This window comes from Penaeus vannamei, chromosome 39, assembly GCF_042767895.1.
Source record: "Penaeus vannamei isolate JL-2024 chromosome 39, ASM4276789v1, whole genome shotgun sequence".
Taxonomy (NCBI): Eukaryota; Metazoa; Arthropoda; class Malacostraca; order Decapoda; family Penaeidae; genus Penaeus; species Penaeus vannamei.
The window spans coordinates 427,501-440,000 of record NC_091587.1 but is presented as its reverse complement, the minus strand read 5'-3'; the positions used below and the strand labels follow the sequence as shown (position 1 = coordinate 440,000).

Below are 12,500 nucleotides of genomic sequence, written 5' to 3'. Positions count from 1 at the left end.
TCTCGTGTGTATCCTGGAGGGGAGTGCAAAGGATAGAGGGGATGGAGGAGAGGGAGGGAGAATGTGCCTATAGTTGAGGTTGAAGGGGGTGGGTTGTGTTGGGAGGGAGTAGATGTGTGGGGAGTGTTAGTGTTAGGAGGATGAATATCAGAAGGATGGATAGTTGGAGTTGAAGGGGATGTGTTGTCTTTGGAGGGATTAGGAGTGGAAAGGGTGTAGGAGGTGCTGGGTGAGTAAGAGGGGGATGCATATCAGGAGGATGGGTATTGGGAGGATGGATATCAGTAGTGGTGGTTGGGATTGAGGGGGTTAGGTTGTGTTGGGAGGGAGTAGGAGGAAGGGGTGTAGGGGGAATATTAGTAGGAGGGGTTATGAATATCGGCAACCACTTCAGAAGTGTGGGAAGGAGCATGAGTTGTATGGGATTTTTTGTGTCTCAAGCATATAGCTTTGAATGTCATCCATTGTTTCACTGCAGTGGAGTTTGTTGGAGAGTTTTGTGAGAAGGTAATTGTTTCTGCAATGGACCATTGGGTTGGAGAGTTTTGTGGAGATAAAGGTTTTCTTATGAGGGGGGGAAGAGGAGACTGGTGTCTCAGGAACTAAAGAAAAGGTATGAGGTAGGTGGAGGTGATTGTGCTGTAGGGGAAGAAGGGTTAGAACGTTTTAAGTCTGTCTACTGCGGGTAGTGCGAGGGAGGGAGAGGGGTTGGTGTTTGGGGCTGTAGTTGAGATAGGAGCTGTGGTTGAGATTGGGGTGTCTGGGTTTAGAGTGGCAAAGGAATTGGTCACTGAGGGATGTAGAATGTAGAAGTGGAAATGGGGACATTTTTGGGTGGAGGGGGAAGGGCTGTTTTAGCGGACGATGTTGCTAGAATATGGAGTATGAGAGAAAAACCTTGTCGACGTGCTTCCCTGTCTGGCTTCACGTAAAGTGAGACCATTTTTGTATCTGAGAGTTGCTACCCTCAGATTCAAATTTGTAAGTGGGACAGCCTCTAATAAAATACATTATGGGGGCCGCCGCAGTTGTAGCACTTTTTATGTTCGTGTTTGTGCTGAGCAGTTTGATCGACATTATGACCAGGTTGAGCACATATGGGGCATCGGGTCTGTGGAACGGCAATGTTTGGCAGGATGTGTCCAAAGCGCCAACAGTTTTGACATTGACGTGGAGGGGGTTGGTGCATGGCTCGAACAGGGAGGGATTGTCCACCAATGTAGGATACGTAAGGGAAGGTCATGAGTACAGAAGTGTAATTTTGGCAATATCAGCTATTGGTTGGATTCTTTCGTTGACCTTTATTTACGTAGGAGGAAATTTAGGTGGTGTAGCAATGTACTGATTTCACATCTTGGTCTTTGAGGCATCCCTAATAAAGTGCTTCTCCACAGTCTGAGCCAATCTTTTGGTATCGACTGGGCAGTTTGCCCTGGGGAGAGAGAGACAGTTCCCGGTACAAGTATTAAAGGGTTGGATGAGGTTCCTGCAGGAATGGGGTTGCCCAGAATGATCAGTTAAATTCTGACAGTGCTATAGATTCAGTTTCTGATCTGACTGTTACCAGACGAGGAGCGATCGCGTCTGGTATAGAAAAAGAGGAGTCTCCTACCTACTTGTTTTTGGAGGCATTGTTGAAAGAGAAGAGTGTTGCCTGAGTAAGGAGCTGTAGCAGGGATCACGAAAAATCGGTCCCATTTAGCTTCAGGCTAAACAGAGTATTTAAGATATCTGTAGGGTTGGCGGTGGTGGATAGTCGGGGACGTGTGGAAGAGGGAGTACTTACGGAATGTGATGGAGAATAAGGTTGCAAGGTAGTAATAAGGGAGGATTGGTTGTTTGATGAAGGTTGCAGGGGGTGGAGTTGGAAGATTTGAGGAAAGTTGGGTAGGTGTAGGAATGTCTTCTGGAGATTGGATTCTCTTGCTTGGGTGGGTAATGCACTAGTAGGCATTGAGGAGTGGGCAGTAGTTTCTAGTGTTCGGAGCCGTGGGTGCAAAGGGGAGAGCCCTGGGTTGGGGCTATTTGATAAAGGGGCTAGCCTCATAAGCCTCTAATAAAGGGATTACATTCTCAATTACTGGTCATGTGGGAACCTGGATTATGTAAATAGGCCTATTCGGTCCACCTCCTTTCGCTATACTGAAGGTAAGGGCTAGGAGTCTAGTCAGGAGTACCATGCCCATAGTTCCCTGCAGGGGCCGCCTTCCAGGACTGGCACTTAGGTCATGCCTCTTCATCCTCACCTCAAGCACGGCTCTCACACCTTAGGAAGTAGATAGCAGAAGGGGATGGAGAAGAGACGGAAACAAAGGCTGGAGAAAAAAAAAAAAAAGACAGCCATGCAAAATTAGTTGAGTCGAGGGCTGAGGCCCTAGGGCAGGGGAGATCCCTGTATTGTTGGGTCTCAGTCTTTCGTCTCCTAAGCCCCCCCACGACAACAACGGGCAAGGGATTGGGGGGGCATGTAACTAAAGGTCATTTGATCCCTGGACAAAACACATCAAAATACTCAAGCCAGATCTCATGTGAATACAAATATCTTTAAATAGTGGCCAACCACTGCTGACATGGGAACTCAAGCTCAACTGTTCACTTTACAAAACAATAATAAGTGATCAGTAGTCAAAGTGTGCTCCCTCGTGTGGACACAGCAGAAAGTTTCCTTTATTACACTATCCCTTTTCCCAGTCCAATTTTGTATTTCTTTTACTTTACTCATGAAAACAAGATCTGACCATCAGACTAATCAAGAACCACCAATCCCATAAACAAATGGGGTCCAAGGGATCACACAAGCATCCTTATATTACGCTCTTATATAGATGCGTACAGTACTATGTAGTAAAAAAAAAAAGAGCAAACCACCACCAACTTCAGAGTAATTTAAAGCTGTGGCATTAAGTGTGAATACAGAAAATCAAAACCTAACCTTTACCTTATATTTAATTCCTTTGGACGGGGGGCAACAGCCCACCCCTGTAACCCATTTATTGGCAATTTGTGATAACACAGAAGATGCAACACTAAGAAAACTGGCTGTGTGTTATGGACCCTGAGCTTTGATATGCAGAAAATTTTATTTCATGGGTAGTAAAACATGTGGTAAGATGCTTAGCAGCTTTACCTGGGTTCCTACTTGTTATTCTTTGCGCTCTTGGTAACATTAACCAAAATTAGTGGTTTTGACCCTCAGTAGCAGATTAAAATATTATAATCAAATAGGAAGATTGCTACTCTGCTCTTCATCTCCAATGCATTCCTTTCCTCATGCATGTAGACCTCAGATTCATGCAGAAATGCAAAAACTGACAAGTACTTGGGTGATATGGCCTTGGGCTTAAGCCATCACTTTAATTCAGATGCACTGAATGTGAACATTCTGTGTTTTGATTACATATCAAGTTTACATTATTTTTAAATAATAATGTAACAGATTTGCTCATGTATTATAGCTTCTTTGATCATAGTCCTTTATGAAGTCATGTGAGTTGAGGAAACTAACTTGTTTATGTTCTGTGAACATTTTACCCATCTATGTTAGAAAAATACTTCAGAACACATGTTTTATAGGAAATGACTTATGTAATAAAAACAAAACAATTTAGCATAGTATATACATATATACAATCCCCTCCACATCAGGTTAACATTCAACTAACAAGCCATACCTTATACTGCACTTAGCATTATAGTTCCTTGTTAGGAGTTATATCTGAAAATTCAGATTCTGAACTCAATTGTAAATTAAGTTTCTTCCCAATCAAGTCATGTTTCTTATGCATTTTTATACTGGATCAAACAGGCAACAGTTCTGACCAAAATTCAATGCTACCTTGGTTCATCTTTCAGTTTACACTAATTACTGGTCTGGAGCTACATTCACATCACAATAAGGAATAAAGGATTGACATAAGCAAAGATGTCATCAGTTTTAGAAAATAACATAACTGCTTCAAGCATTATATTGCTTACTAAATGGCTGTGCAATACTGAAATTTGCTCTTGCAGCCAACCAATTATTACACCAGCAGTTTTCTTCTTGTTAGTATTTACCAGTAATTATCAGTCAATTCCTATAAATTAGCATTCTCCTTTCAATAGTATTTTACACAGTGATTTCAGCAACTAATTCTGTGTTACACACACTTAAATTATTTTCTCTAAAAAGAATTGTGAAGGGTAATGAAAAGTGTTTTTTTTTTTTTACTTGCTTTATTTCTTAGGCAATAGAGCCAGCATTAGAGGCAATCCTAGGCCACAGATCAGCACATTCCTTTGCTACTGGACCAGTGATGGCTGAGCCTGGAAAAAAATAAAATGTTTTAGACTAATAGTTGAGCATTAATCTATTAAAGATCCAATTGTGAATTAAAATTAAATCCGGCAGCATCAATCATTACCTACAAAATAGAAACTGATCTGATGGAAATATAAAAATCTTTCCAGAAATATTCAGAGTAAAAAATCATCCACTCAGTACATTTAAGTGAAAGTTCACCTCTTACTTAGGAATATGAATAATATGAAATATAATTAATTGATCAATCACTACACCTTGCAAATAATATTCATCATCACCTGTTAAAAATATGAAAGGATGCATTAAAAAGCAAATCAAAAAGCATTAAAAAAGTACATCAATAAAAAGGTTTTCACAACTCCCAATTTGAACAATTTAATTTTCCCCTATACCTAAGCTTTCATCTAAAATTCCATGAAGATAAATTGAATACTAGCAGCATTATTATTATTATTTTTTTTAGCATCCAAGTCTAGATCTACAAAAATAAATATTACAGAATCAGACTAGACCTCTACCAAAATTTAATCCCCCATACCTTTCATTTCCTCCTTTATTATTTACTATAACTCCCGCATTATCTTCAAAGTATATGGAAGACGTAACCATCCTTTTCCTACGGTAAGGTTTCCCCTCTGCCTGACTACTACTGCACAGGATGCACTGTAAAAAGAGAGATTATTTAGCATGTGTTTGTAATCATATACAAATTAAGAGAAAAACCCTAGATACATATTTACCTTTCCATTATACCTGTTCTTCCATAATGAGCATATCTAAATAAGGAAGACCATCTGAAGTTTCAGGTATATGTCCAGTAATAGTACTATATGTGAAAAAAAATCAAAAGGGACCTGTCTTGAACATACTAATACAGTTTGTTGTAAAGTTTGTGAGAAATGTAAACAAGACAACAATTACTTATCAAAGTCCATAAATATATACACTTCCATGGCCAAGTCTACTGAAAGCGTAGTAGGTGCACATCACGCTTTGTGTCTCCAAGAAATGCAAACGGACTCTCCATGGGCATTCTGGCAAGAATAGAGCGGCTTTTAGACATCTGGCAATTTATTATCTAAAAGAATCCAGCCCAAGCTCCATTACCCCAACTACGGATGAGAGCAGGTTGCTTCTCCTTGGCCAGGACCCTACAAACCACTAGAGACCATGGCAATAGGTCATGTGGTCCCTCTTGTACAATTACTACTCTTCTTCCTCAATTCAGGCTTTCCCTTCTTGGACAGGTGGCAGCGACAATATCTCCTACAGCAGCAGCTGGCAGACGGTTGGAGACGACCCCTAATACCACTGGAACACGGAGATGATGTACAAGTTCTTGGCTCCTGAAATTCAAAAGAAACCATGAAACAATTCCTATACAAGTTCCAAAAGCCTCATGTTTAAAAGTGAAAATATTATTTCCACTTTATGCCATTAATAAAGCATAAACAACCAATTCCTCCACATGTTTGATCAGAATACATACCTGTGTTTGTCAGCACAGTTCATGACTGCTACCCGACGTGGGAGTCCCCACAGAAATGCGGACACTTTCCTCCCGCGGTACCTCCCACGTCCTGTAAAAGATATTTATTTGTATTCAAATTATACTTCAAAAAACAAACACACACATCCATGATTCCCATTTTATCCAACCAAACATTAAAAAATAGAAAAGAAATATTCTGGAAAAGTGGTGAATAACTTGTATTCAAAAACTATTCCTAGTCAACCAACAACTATAATCATCATTGTTACCAAAAACTATTTTGAATAAAATAGACTCAAGTTGACTTTCTATAATGCATTGTGTGTTCTTTGCAATTCGTGCTCTAATTAGTCAAACCACCAGTAAGTATAGTAGCAGTAGTAAAGAAAGAAAAGGAAGAGAAAAAAAAAAAAAAAAAAAAAAAAAAAAGTATGGACAGTTACTGGTAATCTCTCATCAAATAAGGAGTCAAGTCTAAGCTAGCTTATAACACTATAGAAGCTCAAACCTTTACTAAAGCTAGAAGGCTAAATACAGCTTGATATGATTATATGTATTACAACTCACTTCCTTGGCAATCATGCTAGCTGGAAGAGTTTCCAATAATACCTATAAAAGCTTCGCACATAAAAATCTTGTGAAAATGCACTGGATTAAAATTGTATTGTGGTAGAGGCAATTTTTGTCTGTAAAACTCCAGTATAAGCGACACTCCAATGGTGGTAATTAAGAATGGCATGAATCCAAAATGCCGGAGGCCACTAATAACTCAACATTCCAACAAAGGGGCCTAACAAAAAGCCCCCTCTATATTGCAAGAGAGACCATCGTAGTCAAAATTAGGAAATTTATCACCATAACTTTCTCTATTAGAACTTCTTAGGATCTAAAATCAAACTTGGTGCAACCTATAAAATAGTAGATCAACTATGTAAATGACGTCAGTGGTATAGATTTACACGGTTAGACCCCTATGTATGATGGAATCCATTTGTGGTGGGGTACATCAATAAGAGATACCAAATGTGTCCAAGGGGTTGATTGAAATTCTGTTTAGACCTTGTGCTACAGCAGGATTTATATCTAGATTGTCATTTACACCTAAATTAAAGTATATACAATGCACAGCCTACCAACAGCATTGACACTGATATTCCTGACACTATACACTGCTGTGGTAACTGTGCCAGGAGTCATCCCCCTTTACCTTTACTTATATAAGGGCATGAATGTTGCCTTTAGCAAGCTGTAGGATAAATGAGCTTCTACAAGCATTTATACAAAGAGGTTACTACATCAAATCCAGAACCACCCAACCTAACCCTCTGGAAAACAAATTCCAAGTATTCAAAACCATATGGAGTGTAACATAGACAAGATTAAATAAACATGGCAGCCTGCAATATCTCATCTAGAGGGGCAGTAGATTAAATGCCCCCAACCCCACAGCCTGATACACACAGCCCCTGCCAAATATAATTTTGTTCAACCTGGTCCAAAATCTCCATCCTCCTGGACTTTCCTATTCCAGGACTGGGGGGTTACTCTCAAACATTACCTAGTAACAATGTTTTCTTTATACTCTCTTTTAATCTAAAATGACTTCTCTCCTATCAAGGATACTTGTGCATGATTCCTGGGACCCACTTGTTTGTTTACGTGGGAGCAGTGCCACACTGCAAGTGTTGATGAGGTTCTGGATAGCATATAAAAAATACATAATACAAATAGCAGAGGCCAGTGGTGCATTTTACACTCATGACCAAATCCGATTCCTCTTGGTTAGGAGTGCACCACACATGAATGCGTATATAAACATTTCCACAGGTACTCAGTATAGAACTTGACTTACATCAAACCGAGTGTGGTGTCTTCGCCACCTAGTCTGTTTAACCACGCATGTGAAGGAAATCATTCAGGGGGCTTTTCTGCCATGCTCTCAGCCTCTTCCAATGCAAGAAGAACTCCATGTGGCCCCCTTGACCTCACCCGTTAAACCCTCCTCCACACACTTCGGGAAACTTTTTATCTTTATCTCATTGAATATATAATATTGGTTGGTAAATTCTAAACCGCAACCTCAAAGAATAAGCCAAACAGGCGAGATAACAAGGAGTTGGTCATGCTCTTCAAGCAATTAGCATGGAGCACTGTGTGCATCAAACTTAAATTTTCGTTACAGTGCCACCCAAGAGACTGACGATCTTAGTATCCCTAGATTCATCTCCTGGACGTCCATGGGAACCAATTCTGTGTACAAAGGTCACATTTCACCCGCTGATCTCCCTGGTGCCCCGCAGTGCCCTCCACTGCCATATTGGGGCCTACAAATGCTGGCGTTTTGGGGGTTTCTACGCAATGAGTTCTAGAATGCCAGAATCTCACGAACAGGAATCCAGTAACACCAAATTGGTCGTGATCCATCAAGCGCCAACTTCACTGTGAAAAATTCCCTATTAAACTTTTTTTACAATCTCCCAGTGAAACGACAGCCAGCCCAGACATGCAATCCCGCAACACACGGGTAACCAGCCCGTCTTACGCAAGACTAAACCTTAAGACTTGAAACAGCGACACCAAAGAGGATCGCTTTCCCAAGGAACCGCGAGCCAGTTGGACCGTCGCCACTGCAGTGAGCGCACAGCTAGACCTATCAGACTTTTCGAATACTTGTAAAATTTCTCGCGCTTTGGCTCAGCGAAATCTCGAGGCAGATCGAGCCTGCAACACGCAATCGCCAATTAGTTCGTGTTTCTGGCGATTTCTATTCAAAAAACGCAATTCGTCCGCGGTTTTGGCGACTTTTTAAGGCTATTTCGAGCGACCAGAGGGGCGTGCGGGGCGGGCCGGGCGGCGGGTGTCGGAGGGAAGGACACGAACCTCGCGCCGTTCCCCGCAGCCGAGGGATCCGCTCCTGGCGAAGGGAACACGAGCTCAACGAGGGACTTCGGCTCGACTTTCCCGGAAGTTTGCGGAGGTCGTGGAAGAGGCTGAGACTTTACGGGTCTGAAAGCTTTATTCGCCGCGTGGCAATGGCTGTGCGGTGCGCGGTGGATGTGGCTGAAGGCAAACGGCCCCGGGAAGCACACTCTCCAAAGGGGAAACTATCAAAACACTTTCGAGTACGAGAGCGACATTGTCCACCCGGTAGAAACAAAACTCTATTTTCTCATTAATATTGCGGATATCAAGCGCAAAATAGTTTCCAATGTATAATTCACGTCTTCAATTCCACATTTACACTCATGACACTTAAATCCATAGGCACTCGATGACGGATATATAAGTCGATAAAAACACAAGACTCTGAACGCACCTCTCTTCGACATTGTGGTGGGGTGATGAAGAACTTGACGAGTAGCGCATGCGCGGCGCAGATTATTGCTGTGTTGCTCTCGTTCTACGGGATCACTATTCCGTAAACCCTTCGGAATAGTCATTATCTTCTACTTAGCATTTTTAAATATATTTTTTCTAATTGCTCTTTTTGTCTCTATGGGGTATATTTGGATGTGGTAATATGGATTAGAGTTTATATATGAAAGCACTAGTTTGAACGGAGGACGAAGACTCTACGCGTGACTGCACAGCCATTTTTGTGTTGTTTTCACTTTACAGAATCACTATTCCGTACCTATCCCACGACATTCAATACATTAATCTAAACTCCCCCATTTTTACCGTAATAAATTCATTATTCACTATGCGATGATTTTATAAGGGCAATGGGGACGGAATAGGCTTGGCGTATGTGAAGTACTAGTTTGGACGGAGGACGGAGACTCTACGCGAAGTGCACGGCCATTTTAGTGCGCTTGTGTTGACGCTGGGGAGGAGGCAGTGACAGGTAACGTTGCTTCGTTTTGGCCTCTTTGTTTGAAGTTTGCTAATTCTCCAGTGGGTATACTGCTTCATCCTCGGTGCCGAAGGAATTTGGCGAGGGTCGGCAGACGCCGTTCAAGTCGCGAGCGAAGGAGGAAATTTGAAAATGAAATCGCGCTCCCGTTATAGTCTACGTGGAGTACACGGCCATTTTTGTGAGGCGATGGTGGCCGACCCGTGGACTTTCTGCGCGCCGACGGCCCTGCGGCTCGGCTCCTGCTCTCTCGGTGTGGGCCGCCGACTCTCGCGAAAGCCCCCGAGGCCGGAATTGGAGTGCGAGCGAGTGCCAAAGGAGAGCTGCTCCTCGGACAAGCCACAGGGGAGGGGGAGGGGGCGGGTCCCCGGGTGGACGCGGTGCACCTGTAGCGCCAGCCGAGCCTCTTGGCCTTCCTCGCCCGGATCCTCACTGGCGCTTGCTTTCTGCGCCAGTTCTTGCCCTCGGCCTCTCCCCTTTGGCCTGGCCGCTCGCGCTGTCGGGCCGAAGGGCGTTCGGCGTCACTGCACTGGAAGGCACCTGTCGCCTCCGCTCCTGACGTGACAGTCGCCTCGCTCTCCCCAGGGCAGAGGCAGCGGGTTTCTCTTGATTCATGTCTATTCGCTTATGTCAGATCAGCAAGGGGTGTCGCCCCCCCCTTTTAATCTTAATCCCTTCATTTTCAACTTTAATCTTCATCCCCCTCTTTTTCCTTCACTTCTACTTATTATTACTGCTTATTGCAATATCAGATCTAAGGTCATCATGGCCTTTGGACATTATATACAGCACAAGTATACTAATTCATCATACATAGATTTTGTTTATGTATTGATATGAATTCAGATTTATTCAGATTGTATAGTATATAGTATTTTAGTACTGTTGTTAGGTATATTTTTCTTACCCTCCTTTGAGAACATTTACTTTCAAAAAGATTAACTAATTAATTTTTTTTTCAGAAAAGACTAGAAGATGGCTCCCCGAGGTAAAAAGAAAGAGGCGTCCTCCCCTCGGAAACAGCTGAACATCAAGGGATTCTTCAAGGCCTCAATGAAGCGGGAAAGAGACCAGGAGGAGAGTCCAAGCAAAGCAGAAAAGGCCGTAGAATCCCCCAAAAAGAGATCGAGACAGTCCAAACAAAGTACAAACAACAACAATAATAATGCGGAAAAGGATATTCCTGCCAACAACAATAATAACAATAACAACAATAATAATGAGAAGCCAACAACACCAGAAAAGAAAGGCAAAGGCTCTGCCGCCCAAGAGAAGCCGGCCGCCTCAAAGAGGAAGCAGAAGCAGAAGCAGGAGCAGCCGCCGCCGGTAGATGTAGAGGAAGAGGAATCAGATCCACTATACATCGCAGACGTGGATGACCTGACAGGGTCCGACAAAGAGGACGACCCAGATCCCGTGCTCAGCATTGCCGACTCACCAAGCAAAGAGACCTTCATTCTGACGCCTCAGAGCCCCGTGCAGAAGGTAGGGCCCCAAAAGATGTATTTTGAATGTTCAGTTAATTTATTCACTTCTGGTCACTCTTATAGTAGGCCTAATCTCTTGTGGACAATGGCCCTTGTATGGCATTGTTGCAGAAGCATGACCCTTGCTGTAGCTTGACCCTCTAAGCTTCATGAGTTCGGCTTGGAAAACCTGCCATAATCTGGATCACTGGTTTGCTGATGCTTTTGAGCGAGAGAGATCTTGTTTCATTGAGTGCAATGTCTCTCTTCTCTTGTGGGTTATTTTGGGAAGTGTTCAGGGGGTGTTTTAGCCTCTGCCTGCTTTCTTCCTCACTTCAGAAATGCCTTTTATTCAGAATCAAAGTTATGGAAGCATAATTTACCTTACCAATGCATAAGAAGTAACCAGTGGCACTTTCTCCACTTCAGGCTAGATAGTGTTTTATTTAATTTCATGTACTAGGCATCAGAGGGCACTTTTTTTATTGATAATGCGCGATCCATATACAAATTAATTTGTAGGACTGCCTACCATTAAGGCAATTATATTGTAACCAAACTTGAGAATGGATAGTATTAAGAATATATAGTTTTATCTTTAATAATTTATTAATATATACTATTATACAAGTATTTATTCTGTGGTTAACTATTTCTAATTTTGTTTTATTTTTATTATGATTATTAATATTGTTGATTTTCTCTCTCTCTCTCTCTCTCTCTCTCTCTCTCTCTCTCTCTCTCTCTCTCTCTCTCTCTCTCTCTCTCTCTCTCTCTCTCCCTCTCTCCCTCCTCTCCCTCCTCCCTCCCTCCCTCCCTCCTCTCTCCTCCTCTCTACTCTCTCTCTCCCCCCTCCCTCTCCACTCTCTCTCTCTCTCCCCCCCTCCTCTCCACTCTCTCTCTCTCTCTCCCCCACCCCCTCCTCTCTCACTCCTCTCTTCCCCCCTCCTCCTCTCCACTCTCTCTCTCTCTCCCCCCATCCTCTCCACTCTCTTTCTCTCTCTCCCCTCTCCTCTCTACATCTCTCTCTCTCTCCCCCCTCCTCTCTCTACTCTCTCTCTCCCCCTCCCTCCACTCTCTCTCCCCCCCTCCCTCTCCACTCTCTCCCCCCTCCTCCTCTCCACTCTCTCTCCCTCCCTCCCTCCTCTCTCTCTCTCTCCCTTCCCTACTCTCCTCTCCACTCTCTCTCTCTCTCTCTCCCCCTCCTCTCTCCTCCTCTCTCTCTCTCTCTCTCTCTCTCTCTCTCTCTCTCTCTCTCTCTCTCTCTCTCTCTATCTCTCTCTCTCTCTCTCTCTCTCTCTCTCTCCTCCCCCTCCTCTCCACTCTCTCTCTCTCTCTCTCTCTCTCTTCTCTCCCCCCTCCTCTCCACTTCCACTCTCTCCC

The 12,500-nt window shown here is 43.1% G+C and overlaps 2 protein-coding genes across 2 annotated transcripts in view; one reads left to right on the top strand and one right to left on the bottom strand.

The window, feature by feature from the left end:
• Positions 1-9,155, bottom strand: part of RpL23 (ribosomal protein L23) — a 33,081-nt gene extending 23,926 nt beyond the window's left edge. Inside the window, exon 1 of the mRNA XM_027355197.2 lies at positions 9,112-9,155. Within this exon, the coding sequence (XP_027210998.1) occupies positions 9,112-9,124 (13 nt within the window). The 5' untranslated portion in view covers positions 9,125-9,155. The remainder of the gene's footprint in view (positions 1-9,111) is intronic.
• Positions 9,156-9,501: 346 nt separating this feature from the next.
• The window catches only part of LOC113804343 (zinc finger protein ZFP2), a 9,306-nt gene continuing 6,307 nt past the window's right edge, over positions 9,502-12,500 (top strand). The window contains exons 1-2 of the mRNA XM_070117114.1: positions 9,502-9,642; positions 10,614-11,136. Of these exons, the coding sequence (XP_069973215.1) occupies positions 10,627-11,136 (510 nt within the window). The 5' untranslated portion in view covers positions 9,502-9,642; positions 10,614-10,626. The remainder of the gene's footprint in view (positions 9,643-10,613; positions 11,137-12,500) is intronic.